General features: G+C 40.4%; 2 protein-coding genes and 1 pseudogene across 2 annotated transcripts; all 3 read right to left on the reverse strand.

The window, feature by feature from the left end:
• Window positions 1-84: 84 nt before the first annotated feature.
• Window positions 85-1,151, reverse strand: LOC124175965 (dynein axonemal heavy chain 10-like). The gene is made up of 3 exons (XM_046556667.1): window positions 881-1,151; window positions 656-802; window positions 85-516 (listed from the first exon to the last, which is right to left on the reverse strand). Exons 1-3 carry the CDS (start codon window positions 980-982, stop codon window positions 370-372), a joined length of 396 nt encoding a protein of 131 aa, XP_046412623.1. The 5' UTR covers window positions 983-1,151; the 3' UTR covers window positions 85-369.
• On the reverse strand, window positions 976-14,926 carry LOC124175931 (dynein axonemal heavy chain 10). The gene is made up of 39 exons (XM_046556582.1): window positions 14,870-14,926; window positions 14,483-14,727; window positions 14,162-14,408; window positions 13,798-14,070; window positions 13,280-13,710; window positions 12,972-13,135; window positions 12,533-12,880; window positions 12,072-12,468; window positions 11,863-11,986; window positions 11,589-11,779; window positions 11,310-11,485; window positions 10,944-11,197; window positions 10,299-10,826; window positions 10,051-10,209; window positions 9,705-9,965; window positions 9,362-9,616; window positions 8,984-9,269; window positions 8,632-8,909; window positions 8,274-8,538; window positions 7,988-8,202; window positions 7,727-7,915; window positions 7,456-7,647; window positions 6,919-7,370; window positions 6,646-6,841; window positions 6,370-6,586; window positions 5,975-6,287; window positions 5,603-5,897; window positions 5,059-5,519; window positions 4,675-4,955; window positions 4,446-4,600; window positions 3,619-4,371; window positions 3,193-3,531; window positions 2,867-3,068; window positions 2,576-2,718; window positions 2,292-2,453; window positions 1,899-2,202; window positions 1,434-1,645; window positions 1,184-1,351; window positions 976-1,095 (listed from the first exon to the last, which is right to left on the reverse strand). The coding sequence occupies exons 1-39, from the start codon at window positions 14,879-14,881 to the stop codon at window positions 1,087-1,089; spliced, it is 10,152 nt and encodes a 3,383-aa protein (XP_046412538.1). The 5' UTR covers window positions 14,882-14,926; the 3' UTR covers window positions 976-1,086.
• Window positions 14,927-15,942: 1,016 nt separating this feature from the next.
• Window positions 15,943-19,513, reverse strand: LOC124187884 (annotated as a pseudogene).
• Window positions 19,514-21,024: the final 1,511 nt, after the last annotated feature.

The following is a 21,024-nucleotide window of genomic DNA, read 5'->3' on the forward strand; positions in this document are numbered from 1 at the left end:
GCAGTAATGTTGTGTAATCACTTGTTCAATGTTACATTATCCTTATATTGACTACGAAGTGAGGAGAATCAACAAATTCGAGTTGATTAGTTTGCAGTACTTGAAAACGAAAAAAGCATAAAACTTTGTGCTCAGTTAATAACACAGATTCGAAAACTGTATAAAGAATATTATGACTTACTGATTCTAAGCAAGTATGTGCGGCATTTCTTCTTGCGGCTTAAATGGAACGGATACTTACATGTAAAAGATTCATGCGATACATTTCCCACATGCATTTAGGTAAAAATAAATTCTCTCCGTCTCTGAGATTTAATATTTGCATATGTACAGACGAACTCCTCTAAAGAAAACTTAATCACGAGATTGTCAATCTGAGTTCAGCAGTAGACATACACCCTGCAGTACCCAATGTGAAATATGCTCTGTAGTTGCCAGGTCTGCTTCAAAGACCAAACCAACACCCATAGCATTGCGTCTGTTCGACGTCGTGTATACTGGCGTTTTCAACGTGTTCTAAGTGAAACAAATATTCAATGATGATTTGATTTCTCATTTTTTTGTTCAAATGCGTATGGATAATGTGTTATCACTTTGCCCACATGGTCAAAAACGCATAGTTGTTACTCAATTACACATATTTAGAGGAATTTACCTGTAATTTCAATCGATGAGCCTCTATTGGTATCACAGTGAGCACTGGCAGTTCTTCGATTAGTACTTTCGGATGTGAACGTTTTAAGCAATGCCCTTCTGAGTCCCAGCACGCACCTTCTAGATACAACCCTTGCACATAGCAACCCTGAAGATAAGTCGTTAGCGATGAAGATTGGGAATAATCCAATTAGTGTAATACAGTACGCTTAATGAATGATCTGACCTGATCTGGTCTCTCCTCCACTTCAGCAGCATCTCGAAAGTTTGAAACTGCTGTATAAGTTAGAGACCGATCTAATGGCCAAGCGTTTTTCCGACATGCCATTTGCACTAAAGCTGCCAGGTATGTTTCGGGGATGTGCAAACCTGCCAGCCAGATAACAACTGGTTCGTTGCAGCCAGCCTGAACGATGATGTGGTAAAGTCAGATCAGTGTAGCTTTGAGTCCAAGGAATGGTTGGACTTAATTGAAAATCTAAACACGACTGCAAGGCAAGGATGAATTTCAAACAAGCACACATCTTACCCAAGTACTGTACTGCGACATTCTCTTTTCGAAATGATCCATCCATCCAGCTAAATTTTTATTTGTCGCTGGCGCCAGCCTCGTCCATTCTACTGGTAGTAACCCATTGAAAAGTGCAATGGAAACACTGTCCAGTACTGCATCCATACCGATTTCACCGGCAATAGCCTGAAAACGAGATTTAAGAGTAGTTTGGGAAGTATTGCGCTTTGGGTTTACATGCATGTCTGAAAAGCGACGTTAAAATCACCTTTCTGAGCTGAGTCAGCGTTGTTGTCATCATTCTTATCAACTTATTGAATCTTTCAAGTTCCTGGAATAGTACTATTGCAGTCGGAGTTATGGCCAAACCGAAGTTTCGTTTCACTTTTATCATATCATACTCTGGCGGCATTTTTACGAGAATATCCTTAGCCACATTATCGATGAAATCGTCCCTACTGATGCCAGTACTACTTTCAGCTGTGAATGATCCAAAAATTTAAAATATTGTGCAGAACAAAATGTAAGCTTTGATAAATTGCTAAAAAAATGTCATGCGAATGTACTTAACAGACTTACACGTTTTTACCAAGCAGGCTGTAAGTGGATCGCAGAATAGGATTGAAAATCGCATTAAAACTCGTATCCCGTGTTCTTATTTTTTAGATAAAACTTATTCTCTCCCATAAACTCACAACGATATTAAAAAATAACAGCTTTTGGGTCTAATTACCTGTTTGCGGCTGCAATTCGATTAAATTTCTCCACATATCTCTGGTAGCTTGCGTGAAATATCCGATTTCAGCATTTGGATGTAACCCAAACACTTCCGGTGAATTGACCAACGGTAATTCTTCGATAAAATCCAAGTAATGATCCTTGTCGCCTTTGGAGGGTATCACGTAATCAACTTCGCTATCGTGGTAAAAGTGAAACGGTTGAAATGTGTCGAATAAGAAGTCACCGAAGTATTCGTCCATGTAGATCTTCACGACCCGCCGATCGTAATGATCGATTACTCTGCCTCCGTACATCACCTAATCGTGATTGTAAAGTTAGTTCATAAGTTGAAGCATGCGAAATTACAATGTCAATCAACGCTCTGTTATATTCATTAAATACAAACCTCGCCAATTAAATACTTCAAACTGTTCCACGGTATTCTGCTCTCCTTCTTACTTAATACTTTGCTCAAATAAGTATCCAGTATGATTGTGCACACATTGAAATCCGACTCGTTGAAATCGTAATTTATGTTCCAGCCTATTTTGTCATATTTTCGTCTTTCCTGGAAAATAAACTAATAATTAATATACCCAAATTATATACCCTTTCGGTTTGCTATATCAATCCTAGAGTCAAAATAGCATTTCTTGAACAATCGGCTACTGGTAAAAGTATTCAATTCACCTGAACTACAGCATGAAAGAACGCTAGTACGTAAATCAGGTCTTTGTAGATATGATGGCCACACACGTCCAGGGCGTGATGATGCATTTTCAAATATGTATTCCGTAGGTTCAGCTTCAAGCCATTGGGCGGTTCGGTAACAACTGAAACGTTGAATGACCTCTTAAGCTTGCTAGATGCTCCGAAATTATACAGAATTATACATTCGCCAAAGGGGAAGTTACAATTTCGGCTGACGAATGCTTACCAGTTTCGCAAAGAAAAATCCTGTAACTATACATAATTGCTTACCTTTGAGTGACTGTTGTAAAATTCCAATCGGGAAACCCGGTGTTGGATCTGTGGTAAGCCAAAGTCGAAAGTCTGGATGCGGCTTACGGATATTTTCTAAGTGTTTTTCCAAATCCCTCATAAAGCTAAGAAGTAAGTGGCAGTTCTGTAGCATTAACCACTGTCCTCTCGCCACAGCAGTTTGCAAAAACTCCACTGCACTCTGAAAAGAAGCGTCACTGAGCTCGTATCATTCCTAATGGCCTCACGGTTAAATTTCGAATTTAATCATTCATGCCTTAGTAGCCAGAAGTAATGTAATATTTAATTATCAAAGTTAAACAAACCTTTTCCTGTCCTTGTCCAAGCGATAAGTACCTAAATTTGCCACCACCACAGCCATACTTTTCGGCCAGTTTCATTAACTCCGAGGTAGGATCGGATCCAGGGCTTAGGATAAACACAACGGGCATGGTGGCTGTGCTTTGCTCAAATATTCGATCAAAACTGACATTCGGTGGTGTTATATACTCCTCGCCCATAATTTCGCTGATGTAATTGATAACAGCGCGAAAAACCCGATCTATGCGGAAGCAGCGAATGAACATAAGCTTTTCAAATGGTCTCAAGGTCGACGAATATCCACATGGAAATTCCATAGATTCCGGGTTATCCGAATCATACCACTGTGGACCGAAGAATGAGAATGAAAATACCGATGGATGATTCGTATTGGGTCTCGATCGTTGCATTCCTCCATGGACGTTAATTACCTGCTTCCATTCGCTGGTTCTAGTCGTAATTTGTTTTGGTGCGTCTCCAAACACTTCGGGAAAATCAGCTGCGAGCTTGAGAACATCCTCCCAACCGGAAGCTGGTAACCACTTGGCCGGATTTGGTACGGGAGACTTTTCCAATGCCACGTTACCCTTGATGAAGAAATCAAGTTCCGTTTGACTGATCTTGTCGATGCTTTGCTGTATACGCGTGGTGATTTGAAAAGAGTACAACAATTTGTGCTTTTCAAATATTCCCACGCATCCATATTCGTAAACATTTTTTGTTAGCATAATGATGATATTTTTCAGCCGTTTGGCGAGCGTAGGATCAGGAATAGCTTTCTTCAACGAATGTATGAACACTTCTAAGTAACTGATCAGCGAATATTGATACATGGAATTAACAGCCGCCATATCTGCAAGGACGAAGAATAGAATTGCGCCTCTTTTAGCAACTGGACGATATCCTTCCCGCAGTTTGTTGATATCGACAGTCGTCAACTCCGCCAAAAGTAACTTCGCCATCACTTCGCCAGCGCTGGATTTTGTGTTCTCTAATGTCTGGACGAGGTCCATATTGTCCAGCATGTTACCCTGGTTGGTAGCAATTTCCCGCAACAAACTGTCTTCTAATTGCTGCAGGAGATTTTTATTCTCACTGGTTTCTGCAATCAGCGTTTCTCGTTGTTCTTCGATGTCGGGGCGCTCGGTCCTTACGACCACGGAAAGCAGCTGATCTTCCAGACCCTGTTTAAAATGACGACAATTTACAAAAGTTCTCTATAATCTCTTTCAAGTTTACTGCTTGTATCTGCACTCACCGACAAAGTCACCATGTAGTTGATGACCATAGCTTTCGCATAGATAGCTGGATTTAACATCGGATTAGGAATTTTCGTTGTTAAATACAGTCTAAACCTGGGATCATAGTCTACTTCCTTGTCTCCGAGTTCGATGAAGGTTCGCCCTTGTACATCTGGAAGAAAAATCAATTGTTGTACGGTGGATGTATAAATGGGTTTCTGCAGATCACGATTCAACAAATATTACTTCTTATATTCTTCATTAGCACGTTGTCGAGGACCGGATCTATGTAGTCTACGTCTTGGAACAAAATTGGAAATCCGTACATGATGGCCATTTCAACTTGCTTGATGAAGTCTGCATCGTTGAACGTAACTATTTTCAAATTGTTCTTCCCCTCCTTCTTTTTTACCCAGTTTAGCGCTTGCTGTTGGGGATCTATGCAAAGCGGGAATCTGGATGCCCGCGTTGTGAGTATGCCGTTCTGAACGGACAGTTCATCTGGAGGAAGTCCTTGCGAATTCCAACTGAAGTACCCAAATGATCATTGCACATCGTGTCGTTATTACAAGATAGTTCTCCCAAACATAAATTCCCTTTCAATTTGCCTTCTAAGGAATAGTAACGTACCTACTGATCTCGACGTCGTTGCTCAGTTGTGAGTCTATTTTGTACGGTTGCGTTAAGGGTATATCTTTTTCTAAGATACTGCCCTGCCAATCCTTGTATACCATCTGCATTCTAAACTCGAAAGAGAATGGCCCACTGTACGAGAGGAAACTGGCTGAGAGAAGACAGTTGCCAATAATTTTTTCTAACTCGTCGCGTAAATTTTCCAGGTCTCTTTGCCACCTGACATTTTCAGAAGACAATCCGCTAATTAATTTGTCAGCCGCAAGCAGCCGTCTCTGGAGGATATCCGTTTCTTCTTGGAGCCTTTGTCTTTCCACCATTGCAACATCGTACTTTGCATTTAATTCTTCCAATTGCTTTTCTATTCGCTTCAATTCCTTCTCCTCTTTTTCTAAGGCTTTTCGCGCCTTTTCCGCTTCCGCTTCCAACATTTGGACTTTGTCGATCTTAGGCTTTACCTGTAATTTTTTAAAAATATTTTACAATTATAGTTTTCGATCAGATTCATGACAGTCGTCGCTTGAATTCGGGGTATACGAACCTCTTTGAATATGGCACAATAGTCCAACACAGCGATGACAAATTTGTACAGACCGTAACCAGCTTTGCTGATGGTTTTCATCTGCTCCATTTTATTCGACTTCTTCAGGTGTTGCTTGACCAGCTGCTGCTGCTTCGCGGTAATCAAGTCACAATTCATTTCCTGCAGAATTCGCAGGAAACTGGGATCGCTCATCATTCCTTTAGCACCTTTCCACGAAATCTCCTTAACTCCTCTAATTATTGCAACGGCTTCACAAACGACTTGCACGGGTTCTGGAGGCGTTGCGAATGATCTGGTCAAAGGAAATTGATTCTGATCGATTAATTCAACAATATGTAAATACAGGTGAAAAGCTTGAAACCCACTCACCTGATTTCAGTGATATCTGATTTATCTAAATCCGCTAGCGCTAATCTTGCAGCGTCCAAAACTGGCTGAGCCTCGCTTAAAACTTCTTTTGCCTCCGCAGTTTCCTTGGCAATAAGTTTATTCTGCTCCTCAATTTCTGCTCGCTTTTCTATCCCTAAACTCTTCTTTACCATCGCTATATCGGTACTTTCACCAATCGACGACAATAGTTGCTCACAATTTCTCGTTTGCTCCGCAACTTTTACACGTTGCACAGCAAGAATTGCGTTCAAAGACGCCAACGTTTCAGAAGCTTCGGCGATCTTAGTCAGTCCTGTAAATAATTAATGACTACGTACTAATAAACGCTCAGACTTCAACGTTAACAGACTCTCTTGAGATTACTCAAATCTTACCTCCAGATAAACGGTTGCATTGACCCATAATGTACTCCTTCTTTTCACCCAACAAATTCAAGTACGTATTGATAAAGTCGAGGTAATGTTTTGGCGTAACGTAATTCCTTCTTCTCAGTTTGGTCAGAAATTCGGCGGTATATTGTCCAATTGACATGTGAACGTGTACAACATGTTGCACGATCAAGTCTCTGTAGGTTTCGGGAATTTTTGGATTCTAAAAAAATAATTAACTTTCAATACTTCCGCATCACAAGCGAGTCCGTTATGACTCACGTCTCTGAGAACCACATTGGCCACGGCATACAAGGCCTGTTCGGGCCAAGGAAACAGCCAATCTATGGTTGTGCTGTTGACGAGTCCAGGATAACTCCTGCAGCGTCCACGAAGAACATCCCCAGCTGGACTCATCGACAAGGCCAACCGCAAATTCGCTATGCTCGTGGAAATAAAATATGACCACACGGATTCCCTGTCGGAATGAAAGTATCGTAGTTATCATTAAATGTTGTCGTCGGGGTCGTAGTTGAGGGATTCGACTGGATTCACCTGGTTATACTGTATCCAGCTTCGTTGGCTACATTCCTACAGGTGTTGACGATAGCATCTTTTTCCTCGTCAGTGAACAGAGCAGGGACAACTCCTGTCATTAAAATGTTATTCACCAGTTCTAAAAAGCTCTCATCTGCCACGTGTTGGGCAGTGAACAAAAACACCACTTTTTTATTTTCAACTCCTGCTATGTTGTACATCCTCTTCATGTCCTCTCGAAAACTTGTCTCGTTATATCCACGGTTTAACGTGATTTCGAATATTTCACAACCAGCAGCGAACGACGCCAGCCGAATTATACTTTGCTTTCCACTTCCGCCAATTCCGATTACTAAAACGTGACCTCGATGCATCCGCAAGGCTCGATGCACTCGAGTTAGGTGCTCTAGGGCATCATTAAACAGAACCATGCGAATCGGCATTTTTTGCGAATTGTAATCTTCCAGTATCTATAAAGCAACACAATACAGAGTTTGTTTTTATGACCCAGTTCGATGTTGGAGCTCCCGTAATGATCTAATAATTAAATACTACCTCCATGAAAAGACTGTATATCGCTTCGTAATCGAGTAAATCCTCGTAGTGTCTGGGCTCGTCTTCGTTGCAGGCATTTCTATAATCGCCGAATAAAAGTGGATCTCGTAAAGCGTAGTCAATCACGTCCGGTGCTTCTTCGAACCTCGCCCTAATTTCTGATTCAATATGATCACGCATCAACTCTTGATCCTTATGAATAGACAAACAAACGTCATCGCTTTTTCGAATATTGGTTACCCATGGAATCCAAATATTGAGGTAGTCTTACCGCCGCATTGATCAATCGATCGCAAATAACCCTGTAGAATTCGTTTCTCCAAACTCTAACGAAATGCGTCGCAGAGGTGTACAGCGTTGGATGAGTCAATAACAACCCAGAAACAATTCTAGATAAGTCACGTAGGTTGAAGATGTAGTGAAATTTCGATGGTGTCGGTGGTAATTCTATGATGACCATCTGAAAATTAGCATCATTCCGGTCAGTCAGTGGACGCGGTACGAGAGATGATTAATTTGTGGCTCATGTTACCCGGTAGAGATTCAATGTAATATCGATTAACGTGTTTCCTGTTGCTTTGACTTCCTCGGGGAATATTTCCAAGTGTCCGTTCAAGATGCTCGAATAAATATGAGTCAGAGTCGCATCGGATGGGAACGTTACGTTGTAAACCGAAAACATCGAGATGAATCGTGGATCAACTTCGTTTCGACCGCCACCCGCTTTTCCCATGGCGGCTAAGTAGCCTAGAAATTGCGTTGGTGAAGTTGACGAACATTAAGCGTAAATGTAATGATTGCCACACACGTGTACATACATATATCTCTGAGAACCTTCCAATTGAGATCTTTTCCACGATCGTAAAGTCCACCTCTTTCGAACAAGAGCTTGAGAAGAGCAATAGGCTGCTGAGTCCCGTACGTATCGACTAAAGGCATGTTCATATCATCGATAAAGACGATTAATTTTTTTCCCGGTGGAGGCCCATATACGTCTTTAGTGCGCTTTTCCACAGCGGATTCTATGATTCTTTGTACGTCCATTGAAGTAGTTCGCGATGAAAAGTTGATCAATAATTGATTCTGTTGAAAAGTTTACAAGTGGAAAAGAAATACTAACTGAGATTGTAAGAAGCAAAGTATAAGCTTCCGGCTATTTTATTACACCAAACTTACGAATTTATCAGTATCTAATCCCCTCAAAAATTCTTGTATTATAGCAGTTTTCGAAGTGCCAGTTTCCCCGACTAAAACGACGGGTCTTTTCAGGCCGTTCATCAACTTAACAAACCACGTCGTTCTCAGAGTATCAATCGTTGGAACTAATATCTCACTGAAATTCTTTTGCCTGTCGTGAATGTAACTAGGTACGAGCCATTTCCACGGTTTCCAAATACGATTTTCAGTGTCCAGTACGTATTCGAACAGGGAACGGTAGAATGCAGGTATGTACCCTGTGCAAAGGAATCCGTGAGCCAAAACGCAAGTGGCGTTGCATGAAACAAAAAGAAAATTGTTCCAGTCTTACGGCAAGTGGCCGGTTTCTCGGGTGTGTCGTCGGTCAGCATCATCCCTGATATTTTTTTCATGTATTCATCGTAAACCAGCCTACTTTCAGCGATTAACGAAGCACCAAATGAACAGTAACATGACTGAATGTAAATTGCCTCCAATAACTCATCTCGGTGTGCCAAGTGAGCAGCTCGTTCCTCTTCCTCTTCAGCGTTTGATGATTCCACGGGTGGTTTCAAAGAAAACTCATCTTCTTCTTTAGTAGGAGCCAAGCCGTCCACCATATAACACAATTGCGTCACCTAAACGATATTAGAATTAAGAAAAAATCGAAAAGTTTGTGCCGTTATAACCAATTACGCGAATGACCGTGACGAAGGCTTTTGCCGCTTACCATATTGAGCCTGGTTTGAGGTATGATCATCTTCAGAGGGACAACTTGTTGCATGTCGATTATTCCATCTAATATAAGCCTGAGTGACCCGTGAACATATTTTTCACACATGGCGGCGAAGAATTCTCGCTCGGATTGATTTCTCAAGTTTATCCATTTATCCATGTACGGCTGATATCCTAAATTCTTAGGATCCACATATACCATTCCAGCTCTCGATACCGTAGCTGGTGACGCATACTGCAAATCTCCCACCTTAAAAGTAGGGAGTAGCGTGAATGCCATTGGAATTTATTTGACGGCCGAATCTTTTTCAAAATTATGGACCATTATCGTGCAATACCTCAAACAGCAAGGCAGAGTGGTTTTGCAATTTTATTCTCTCTTGATTCGCCAAAGTCAATATTTTGTTATCATCCATTACAGAGTTCATATTTTCGATCCAGAGAGCATCCACGTCTCCATCGAATAATATATACTTCCGCTCGTCTTTATCCGAATCCAATGGCTTATTAATTTCGCGAAAAATATTACTAAGCAGACCGTCTGTCCAATCTCTTGTCAGAGGGTCTAAGATCCCATAGAGCTCGATAACCGTACACGCCTGCGAATGATTGATCATATATGCATCTCGACTCGAATCCATTGACGGGTAGCTGTTACTTGCAGTGTTTGAAATTTGGAACTACCTTTGGATTAAGTATGTACAATTTTGTTGGTTTGTCGAGGTATGTTTGTGCTCTGCACAACGTTTTTATTACGACAGTTTTCCCGCCTCCAGTTGGACCAACGATCATAGTGGAGTGTCTGGTCATCATAACTTCGTACATTTGTACGACTTTGTCGATCTGTAATTCCGTTTGTTGAATCGATAACTTGCAAATTGTAAAAAATAATTGATTGGAGTCGAAATATCGATATCCAAGGGCCATGTTACCTGATCTGGTAATAGGATGTATCCATGTTCAACGAGCGTCTTTTCAACAGCCTCGTTGAAATCCGGATATCCTACCCTCGGGCAAGCCAAGCCGGGAAACAAGTCTTTAATTAAACCTAAGAACAGTGGGACATCGTCAAAAATAAATTTCGGTAAATTCATATCCCTGAGGGCTCTCATCAATACAACATCCTCCGAAAGGTCGTCAGAAGTTCTTTTCAATTGCCCAGCCATATTGAGTACAGACTTCAAAGCTCGAAGACCAAAATCGTAATGGGTCTGTTTGCTCAGTTGTTCACGAGCCAGTGTGTATAACACTGTCATTTTCTTGGCTAGAACTTTGGCAGTCAAAAAACCAGCAGAAAAGAGTTTGATCAAACATATCATTTCGTTGTCCGGGACAATGCAGACAACGGGACGGAATAAAGCCTTAATGGATTCCGGCAATTCAGTTCGCCCCGCGTATCCAGGATTCATGGTAATGAATATTCCGACTTTTGAATCCAATACTATATCTTGTCCTTCGAACTGTAGGAAGAAAAATTCATATACTGCATGAGAGTTGACGAAGCCTCGCGGGATCTTTGATTACCGTCAGCATATTTGTAAAATAAATCAGGTTCAGAATCGGCCCAATGTACTGACCATAAATTTAGGAACTTTAAGTTGCAAAGCTGATCGGATCGTTTGCAATTGCGTCGAGATGACGGATAATACGGAAATATCGATTCTGTTAAACTCGTCGAAGCATCCCCACGCGCCACACTGAGCTAGGCCACCCAAAGTCTTGCCAATGGCTACGTAATCCATTCCCTCGCCGCAATTCGTTACGAAACAAATCAAACCCAAAGCCTTGGCCAAATCCTTGGTCGTTTCTGTTTTACCCGTTCCAGCGGGACCTAAAAGTAAAGCAGGTGTGAGTTATATCAGCAACACAATCTATAAAAAAATACACAATGAGATCATCAACTGCTTTTTTTAATTTGCTCAATCAGTCACGTGTACACAAACCTGCCGGTGCGCCGCCAAGCTGCATAGATAATGCTTGTGTAATTGTTAGATAAATTCTATCTGTCAGCGGCGTGACAACCAGTCTTCCGTTGAGTCCCATATATTCATAGCCGTATTCAAATGTGCCTGTACATTGGTTTACCCATAAATTGTCCAAATCGTGTACCCAGTAGAACCTGTAAGCACGAGAAACGATTTTTCGGCAACAATAAACACGATACGTGTTCTCATTATTTATGCGCAAAGTGAAACTTTTTTATCACTCGAGATGAATTGTACCTCAATTGACTTTCCCATTCGAACTCCATCGCATCCATTATACTGTCACGGACGAAGTTGTCAATGATGTCTCTGATATGGACGTCGATTGTTAATACCGTGTCTAATTTCTTTCTGTCGTTATTAGTCAGAGTGTCGCCACCCATCAATTTTACAACCTCATCCAGCTGCTGATTGAGTTGATGCAAATACTGCAACTCATCAATATCAAAGTTAATCTTCGAACTGTATTGGACGAATATGAATTATTTTATCGCAGTTTTCCAGCCCTCACCTCCTTCATCGCTCGCTTCTTGCCCATCAAGATCTTTTTGAATACATTTTCAGTTTCCGCGGTCCACCATATTTGATTTGCTGCAAGGATCATCATCCCCTGAAAATCCAGCATCCATTCTGTTCTCGGTCTTCTGACCTGTAACGTGTGATCAAAGACAATAAGCTGGCTGTGATCAAGAAATACCACAGGCACAGGTGTCGTTAAGCCTCACCTTTCCGTAATTGTATATAGCTTTTTTGGTCAAATACCTATTTGACCTGCGCATTTCCGCAAGTGCAAGAACCATCCATTCCTCAATCTTGCCCTCGGCAGCAACGGGCGTTCTAAATTCCATTATTTCACGTTCAGCCGATATCAGAGCGCTCGCTATTACTCTGTCTTGATTATTGGCAGTCAGCCTGAACTTATCCAAGTTGTCGAACATTTTTCCAACGTGTTCTTGAATCGCTGAAGGATCGCTATTTCCTAGTATACCAAGTAGCTCATCGTCGCTGATGAAATTGAATCGCGGAAAAATAGCTCGTTTACTATTTAGATATTCGGTCAATGATTTTTGACACTTTTCCAAACCCAAACTTAGCGCTTCAAATTCCTCCTTACGTCCTAACATGTGAAAAATGACGTATTACATAAACCGCGCAGAGAAAAACGTTATTTTCTCCCTTACCTGGAATCATGCAACATTCTAAAACATTGAGTCTCTTCGAAGTGTCTATCATGGCGTGCCTGAACGCTTTGTCAATGTCATCGAACTTCCTTGCCTCTTCGGGAAGCTGTAATCTGATGTCACCACCAACAAATATCCCTTCAAGGTATAACCACTTTCGCTGTAAGTCTAGCCAAGCCTCAACAACTTCGGAAATTGTTTCCATAGATTTTTCCCATTTTTGTACCATGCCCAAAAACGGCCCAATAAACTGAGACGCTGACATGCTTTGCAAGTTCATCATATTGTCCTCTAAAACTAAGGTAAGCTCGTCCAATGGACCCAAAATAAACCCGCGATCTTCGTTTCCTGAGTCGTACCATTGCAAATTAGAAGATTTGTTAATAATAAATATACAAATGAGTACCCCTCGGATTTGGAATTGAATTTATCTGCTTACCTATATAGTGCCTCACCAAGTTAAATTCCATCGTTCGCCATACGTCCACAATTTCCTTTACACCTCTTTCGATAGCCAACTCCTTCACAGCATTTGTCACAATTCTTTCGGCGATATCCTGATACTTTGCCAAATCCATGGCAAACATATTTTCCAAAGTAAACCTGTAAACATCGCCTAAGATGAGAACTTTCTGATCACATGATTGATTTGCTGCAGTAAAGTTTGTATAGCTACAAACTAGGTCTCAGGTGGAAATTAGCCAGTATTGAAATTTAATCCAAAGTTTATGAATAGATGGCAAATACCTGTCTGGAGACATGTCAAAATATTTCCCAGTTTTCTCCATAAGTTCCAACCAATGGCGTTCCCTCATTGCCTCATTTTTCAACTCAACGAAAAGTGGGACAGAATTTTTGAACCCTTTCATTAAATTGTCAAGCGCCTGACCAACGTTTAGCATCCTGACTGCGCGTGGCATTCGCCTAAATTCTTTCATAAACTGATCCACGCCGTCGATAAGTTGATGTGGATTTAAATTAACCCAAAGAGTCTTGGCCCATACGTCACGCATAATTTTTTGAGCCTTGTACAGTTTGTAAATCATTTCCATTCCCTCGTAATCTTTTTTTACTTTGAGGAATCGAGAGTAATCAGCTGGTGGTAAGTCAAAAAGGATTTCAGCGTTGACGAGATCAACTCGCTTTGCTTCCATGAAATCGATAAGTTTTCCGTATTCCTGTGAAATTGTAAATCAATGAATTTCAACTGACTTGTTTCTAACCATAGTTTGACTTATGTAAGTAGTTCGTTGATGCTTTCTCACGTCCATTTTCTTCATGCCTGTGTCCAAGTCATCGCCAACACTACCGGGACCGTATGTTTCAAAATCGTCTGAAAACTTGACGAACTCTGCAGCAAAATCACGGATTTCTTCTTTGGTCATTTCACAGAACCTATCCTTGGTAGTTTCCAATGTAGTTCCTCTGTACAGGGCCCCGAGGTATAGGGACTCCCATTCTTGTTGCAGTTTGTACGATAGCTCCTCATCTTCCTCGTTAAATTCTATGTGATGTATCCTCAAGGTTCGGAATCTTTCCTAATTAAAAAATAAAGTCCCAATTTTGATAAGCGTGAAATCTTGCAGCCATCTAGGTATTATAGAGAAAACCGTACGGATGAATACATACCTGATACTCCAAATACTGTACTTCAGCTTGAACAGACATTTTCTTAATGTCGGCAATAGTTTGCATTACTAGCTTGAAACGTTCTAATCCATTGATTACTAGCTCAACGTCATATCGAAGACTTGCCATTTTGTCCTTAAATTCTTTCATATGGGCCTGAGTCTCGGCGATCAGATGGTTCCCCAAAATTTGTTTCCACTCTTTGCCATGCTCTCGAATGCCCTCGCAAAGTGGCTTAATGTTAACGCTGTAACAGGTAAAACTAATATGAATTAACCTATTTGCGAAGCGTCGAACAGTTTTTTCGGAAGGTGCACTAACCGAATACTGTTGATATCATAATACGGTGTCATTACATCCACCTCGTCGACAATCGCACCATAAAACGTGAATTTTTCATCGTATTGTAACAACGTCGGATTTTTTGCAGCAAACTTTTCGCAGGTTTGACTTTTATCGTACCTCCACAGATTTCCGTACTTTCTCCACTTTTGCACGTAACGATAAAGTTCTACGGACAATCTGTGGGCCGTATCTTGAACTGATATTATCAAGTCGTTAACAATCTGAAATAATGTTTGCACGATAATTGAATTGAGGTTTATGCAGTCTAAGACATTAGAGATAAATTTACAGATGATATAATAAGTACACGAAAGTCTCAATTTTCTACTACTTGGTCTCGAAGTAATAAAACACTTCTCTCACCTGAATAGACATTATGTCCTCGAAAAAACTGAATACTACATACTCGTTTGAGTTAATCATTTTACACGGTTTACACTCGAGGCAAGTGCCACTCATCCACCGAGGAATTGCTTTCATCCTTTCCAGCAAATCTTTTACATCGTGTAATATGATGTTATAAACCTCTCCAGCAGACGGGCGGAGAACAACTTCGGATGTAGACAATACCGCGTCGACTTGAAAGACTGCGGTTTGCCCGTTAAGAATTTTGTTTAAAACTTCAAGATTTCGAATGATGCATCTAAAGCAGTTTATAATTGGGTACTTCGCTAGGTATATCGCGCTATAACGGCATGAAGGAAGAGCTGATGGAATACACATAAAATGCACATTTTACGTACGTGATAAAAGATGTAAACAAATCGTATTCGCATTGCTCATAATAAAGCTGCATGCTCGGTGATATACCAGTACTAGTTCCCAGCACTAAGCTTTCCATTTTCGTAAGCAACGGTCCTATGGAATTGTAAGCCTGTAACATCGAGCAGAACAATTCTGTGCGTACGCTTTCCATATCCAGAAAGTAAACCTGGAACAATAATTCAGATTAGAACAATCAATCGTGCGGACACATGGACAAATTTTGAATTAAAAAGGTGTGCAGCACTTGATACCTTACATCCTGGTAAAATCACTGATTCTTCAAGCGGCTGAACTCTGGATGAGCAAAAATTGTAACACTCTATATCTTTGGCAATGCGATTGTGCAGATCGATCTTCAGCTGATTTACTTGCTGAACGACAGAGACCAGACTCTTCAACAATTGCTTGCAGCCTTTTGCATATTCGGCTATTCCCAGGGAATGCCAATTGAATCTAGTTAAGCCCGGTTGAATTGCACGCTCGATATTCAGCAGAGTGTTTTTGAACATTTGAATCTACGATAGCGTTAGGAATTCTTTATTGAAAAAATACGAGTCGAAAGATTTTTGATCCACTTACATCAGTTGCGCTTAACTTGTCCATGATAGAATTAAACTCATTGATCATTTGCTCCGTTATTTCCATGTCGTGTTTCAATCGATCTCTTTGAACCCCAGCGTTTCTTATCGCAGCTGGCAATTCAAAACCTAAATTTTCCAGAAGTATTGCCTGAAAATTTGAGAACCAAGATTCATCGTATGAAGGTGGAAAAATTATCACAATGGATGTTCCTTTTTCATTGCTTCCAAATACCTCGCGAATGATGTCGAACAGTTTTAGATTAAAATTTATATCAAATTTCCACTGAAGATCCGCTAAAATCGAATTGTGCATTATCTCCTTCCAAGTTAAATATGCCCCACCAGCTGCAGCTTGTTTTTCACTTATCATTGACAATGATTCTATTGTTATAGCTTGTCCATGAACAAGCTTCCCACCCTTTGAACCGGCCACATTAGATTTCAGACCAGATGGGGGATCTCCATCTACATCAAAATTGTTTCTGATTGAGTAAGAAGATACTGGTGATCTATTGATAAATCAAAAATTTGGATCGGCTAAAGCAAATAATTAAAAATTATAAATACTGTAATGCAAATTGCTAGCAATATGTTGGATCGTATTACTGATCGAGAAAGTGAAGGAGGATCAATGGATTACCACCAATACTCGGCTTCGATATATGCGCATTATTTCTTTGACCAGACTCGAATGTGCCTTGTTGGCGAAGCGTGTTAGCACCCGTGTCTTGTTTTTGGGATACAAGCATCGCTCCGTGAAATTTCTTAAGACTCTGATTAGCTGTATTTGTTTATGATAAGGCAACAAGTATTAGGAAAGGATTAGTACATGAGAGTGATGGCAATTAGCATCGATTTTTGTGCGACGAAGAAACGCTGTGACGCTCACCATTCTGTCGTTCGCAAGGTACGATGGTTAGAACGCTTTTCTTCAAAGTATTTTCAACAATCGGGACAGCCGTTTCGACCCATTGACTGTACTTCGTATCTTCGAAAAGCTTCATCTGCTTGGCGATGTTTAGATACTTTTCAAAGGCGAGAATTTTCAATTCACTATTCTTGAGTTCCTTGACGTTTTGAAATTTCAATACGACTCTTTTTAGACGATGAAAAAGCTGCCGTTCCCAAAATATTCCGCCGCCCACAGGTGGATGATACCTGAGGAGTGGTGGGTTTCGTTTTCCTCTGTTGAATGTTTGACCCACTACAGTGATCTCTTTGGTAAACTGCTGCATCACGACGTCAAACTTTGTTAGCAGTTGTGCCTGAATCGCATCTCGCGTCTTCATATTTTTAAACTTCAGAAGAGCTTCCATCGCGTCTTCTGCTGATATGAGAACGGTGAAGCAGTCATTGATAAAAAATTTAGCTTCATTTTCCAAGGAGGAAACTTCCCCGTAAAACGAAGCCATTAAAACCTCCCAATTCTCCTTGTTGAATTCAGTATACAAGTCAAAATCAGCTTGCTGTACCGGAACTACAAGTTTATCCACGCGCTTTATTACACCGTCTATTTGTTCAGGATTATTCATGATAGATTTCAACTCAGCGCCGAATATGTTATAAAAATCCTGCAAGACACCGCAGACTTCGTTCAAATCTTTGCACACGCTGGCAATGTACTCCGTCTCTTTGAACAGACGGTTTTTATCAAATTCCCAACGAGCTCCCTTTCCAGATAACTCGATAGATTGCCTCGTCTTCATGTAGGCGATTTTCCACTGTTTCAGCATGTCGTAGGCTTCGTTCGTTTTCTTCATGACCTGCTGTATTGGTTGTCTGAAACGTGCGGCATCGGACAATTTACAAATTTTAAATGTGCCCAGTTCGCAATTTATGTACGGTATAAAAGTAAAAAAAAAAAAATTACACAAACTCATTTTACTCAACAATACGATTGGATTGTTACCTGAACAATTTCTTTACAGCCAAATGCTTTGTGACATTTTGACAAAGCTGCCAAGCTATTCGTTCAAATAAGGGAGACATTTTCTCTTCGGTGCAATAGTAACGCGACAATATCCACATCATCTTTAATCCCTCCATAAGAGAAGGTATCTGATCGGTGATGGATCTGAAGTTGTCCGACTCCGCGATGGTCTGACAAAGAACGTCGTGTTTAATTGGAGAGCTTCTATCGATGAAATAAAGTAACAATTGCTCACCTTGAAGTGCCTGGTTATAGTGAAGAGAAATTTTACATTATCCGAAGCTTCGTGGAAAAGTTTCAACAAGTCCGATCGGTAATAATTAAATCCGCTAGGTATCTGCGATTTTGCTTCATTGAGCAGTACAAATATCCGCTTGACGACCGGCGTCTTGAGTTGTTCTACGAGAATTGAAAGTCCGTTCTCTCGATCGTGCCAGTAATTATACTCCGCCATGGGACCGTTTCCGTGTGGAACTTTGTTTGTAAAACTGTTCATAACCTATTCGGGCAAAAGCAGCTAGATAGATTTCATTGAATTTTTCAAAACGATGCCAGTGTCAAATTACCGTCTTAATATGATGCTCCCAAGATATAACTACGTCTTCTAGCTGTGTCACTGCATCCGCATTACTACAGAACGTTGCGTCAGTTATCGTGGGATCTGTCAGGCCTGCTATCTTCGGTATCTGAAGTAAGATATCTCCTTCGGTATGCTCAATTGTCCTAGTTGAAAGACACTCTTTGTAAGAATAATTACCATCCGCGACCAAATATGCAGAGCCAGTTTGTGATTGTCATCTGACTATCTTTCCAAATGTATTTCCACTTGGAAATCTAGCGCATGTTAAACGAAATGAGTTTAGAAATGATCGTAATGAACGAACCACTGCACGCTTTGCGTGAGACGTTCCAGGGCTGCCAAAAGCTCCTTTTTGTTGGGTTCTTCCCTTGGAATCTCCTTGGGTTTTGTACTGTGAGTTGCACTGGAAATAGATGCCGTCGACTTTTCGGACCTTAAATCTCCATCGTCGAAACGAGAACTCCTCTGAGACGTATTTACGCTATCGGAATCAGACTTTACTTTTGAGATGGCGACAGATATTCTACGGAAATTCGATGGTCTCGATGTCGCCGTAGTCTACACGAAGAAAAATTAATACTAGTTTTTTTTCTCTGAATTTTTTATGCTTCAATTTCTTGCAAACATTATACCTAACTCCTTTTCGGATGAAATGAGAGAACAAAATTCAAAATTACCGTCGGTTTCATGCTCAGTCTTCGCGTTTTTTGTGCAAGTTCACCGGCCTGGGTATTGGTAGGTTCGAGATCCTTATGAAGCTCCTCGTCCATTTCCTGCGGCGATGGGACCATAGGTTCGCGGAATTGTTTTTCGACTAATGGTGTGAAAACCTATTGCATAGAAGGAGAATCATATCCTTTGAATCACCTGGATGGTTTTATACGTTTGGTTTGCAACTCAATACACAGTTTCTCACTCACGTAAACTAAAAGTTTGTCTAAGCTCGCCAGGAATCTACCACACATCGAACCCATAACCATATAGTCAGGCATTTCAGCCATACACTCAGCAAGAGTTTCGAACGCTGGCACTGCATCCTCAATTGTTCTCATAAAATACACTATATTTTTATCTTGTAGTTTGGGGTTTTGAGTATCCAGCTGGCCGAAGATTAAGTGAATTTCCGGAATCTGGAGTGTCCTCTCCACCATTTTCTGCTCGTAAGATGTTAGTCGTTGAGTTTCATCAAAGTGTATTATAAAATTCGTATAATACAGTGTTAATTCAAATTAATTAACTGAGAAGCCAGTGATCATCATTCCTTTAAAATTTTACAACGCTCCTAAGTTATTTTATTCTTTCATACGGTTCACTTACTTTCGTCATAACGTACTTGTTCTCTTCACCGGGCGGCGGAACAAATAATGAAGATTCCACTTAAAAATTAAAAAAGACTTTGAATAAATGTTGACACCAAACTACTCGATTTTACAACCATTAAATACCAGACACTATACGCGTGTTCGTCATACTTGAGACTTTCGTAGATCATAAAAATAAATTGTGTAGCAATTTAAATAAAGAGACACTGACTGGGGGATTTGATTTTTTCTCCATCCTTAGTTTCGGCATTAGCTGCGACTTCTGATGATTGCACTGTGTCTAATAACTCTGTTTCACTATGATCGACTTCGTTAGCGCTACTTGTCGATTGTTCAAAAGCTGTGACAGTAGACTCGGCAATACTTATTCCAGCGCTACTGTTCTCCTCTATCTTTGAATCAGACTTGGATCGCAACTTTCGTTTTTTGAGTTTCTTCTCTTTAGGAGCCTTTTTGTCCGCAGATTTATCGTCGTCCACAGACTTGTCTGTTGCTTTCGCTACAATGATAAAAGGTTATTTATTTCTCATTACACATTCAAATTCTTACTTTCCATTGTGCAGGGATTTATCACAAGTAGGCTTACAGCGCATCTGTAAGCCAGAATACTTTACATAAACGTACGAAAAAAAGCGTGCATCTGGCTATTAAAAACTCATGACTAATTAGGGCATTATCATGCTCGTACTGTAAATATGTTTTGGCATATTTAAATAATCATGCAAATTATTACATGCAGAAACACAACGGGCAGATTTTTAACGCCAGGCTTATGAAAACCGAGAACACATCATTTACCAGGCGCACTTTTCGTCAGCCGCTGAGGTTTCATTCGCGAACTGATTACCGTGATTGCAGAAATCTTAGCACGATGGCCTGTTTTTAAGATAAATATTTCGTAATATTGATTATAAGAGATGTTGCATTTTTTTTTTTCGATACTCGAATCTTAGTTTCCTGATTTGGCTTAAGGTTAATCAAAATTACAGTAAATGATGCTACTTACTTTCTTCCCAGATTGTGATCTCCTCTTGTACTACCTCTTCGTGATACGTCTTGTAAAAGAAGATGACTTTCTTGTCCAGGTCCATAACACCGTATAAGTTCGTCATAAAAAACGTTAGTAATTGGTCTTCGAAGAATCTGTCGTTTCTCTGTCACACCAAGATGCAAGATTTTGTCATTGATAACTCGAATTCTGTATTCATTAATTCAATATAGAATAATTCACTTACATTTATTAGCGCATCGAATAAGGGACCTCCGTCTTTAAGACCGAGAAATTTAGAGACTTTATCTCGCAGCCAGTAAAGTCTACAAATAAAAAAAAAACTATTTGT

Source organism: Neodiprion fabricii, chromosome 1 (assembly GCF_021155785.1).
Source record: "Neodiprion fabricii isolate iyNeoFabr1 chromosome 1, iyNeoFabr1.1, whole genome shotgun sequence".
In the NCBI taxonomy this organism is placed as follows: domain Eukaryota; kingdom Metazoa; phylum Arthropoda; class Insecta; order Hymenoptera; family Diprionidae; genus Neodiprion; species Neodiprion fabricii.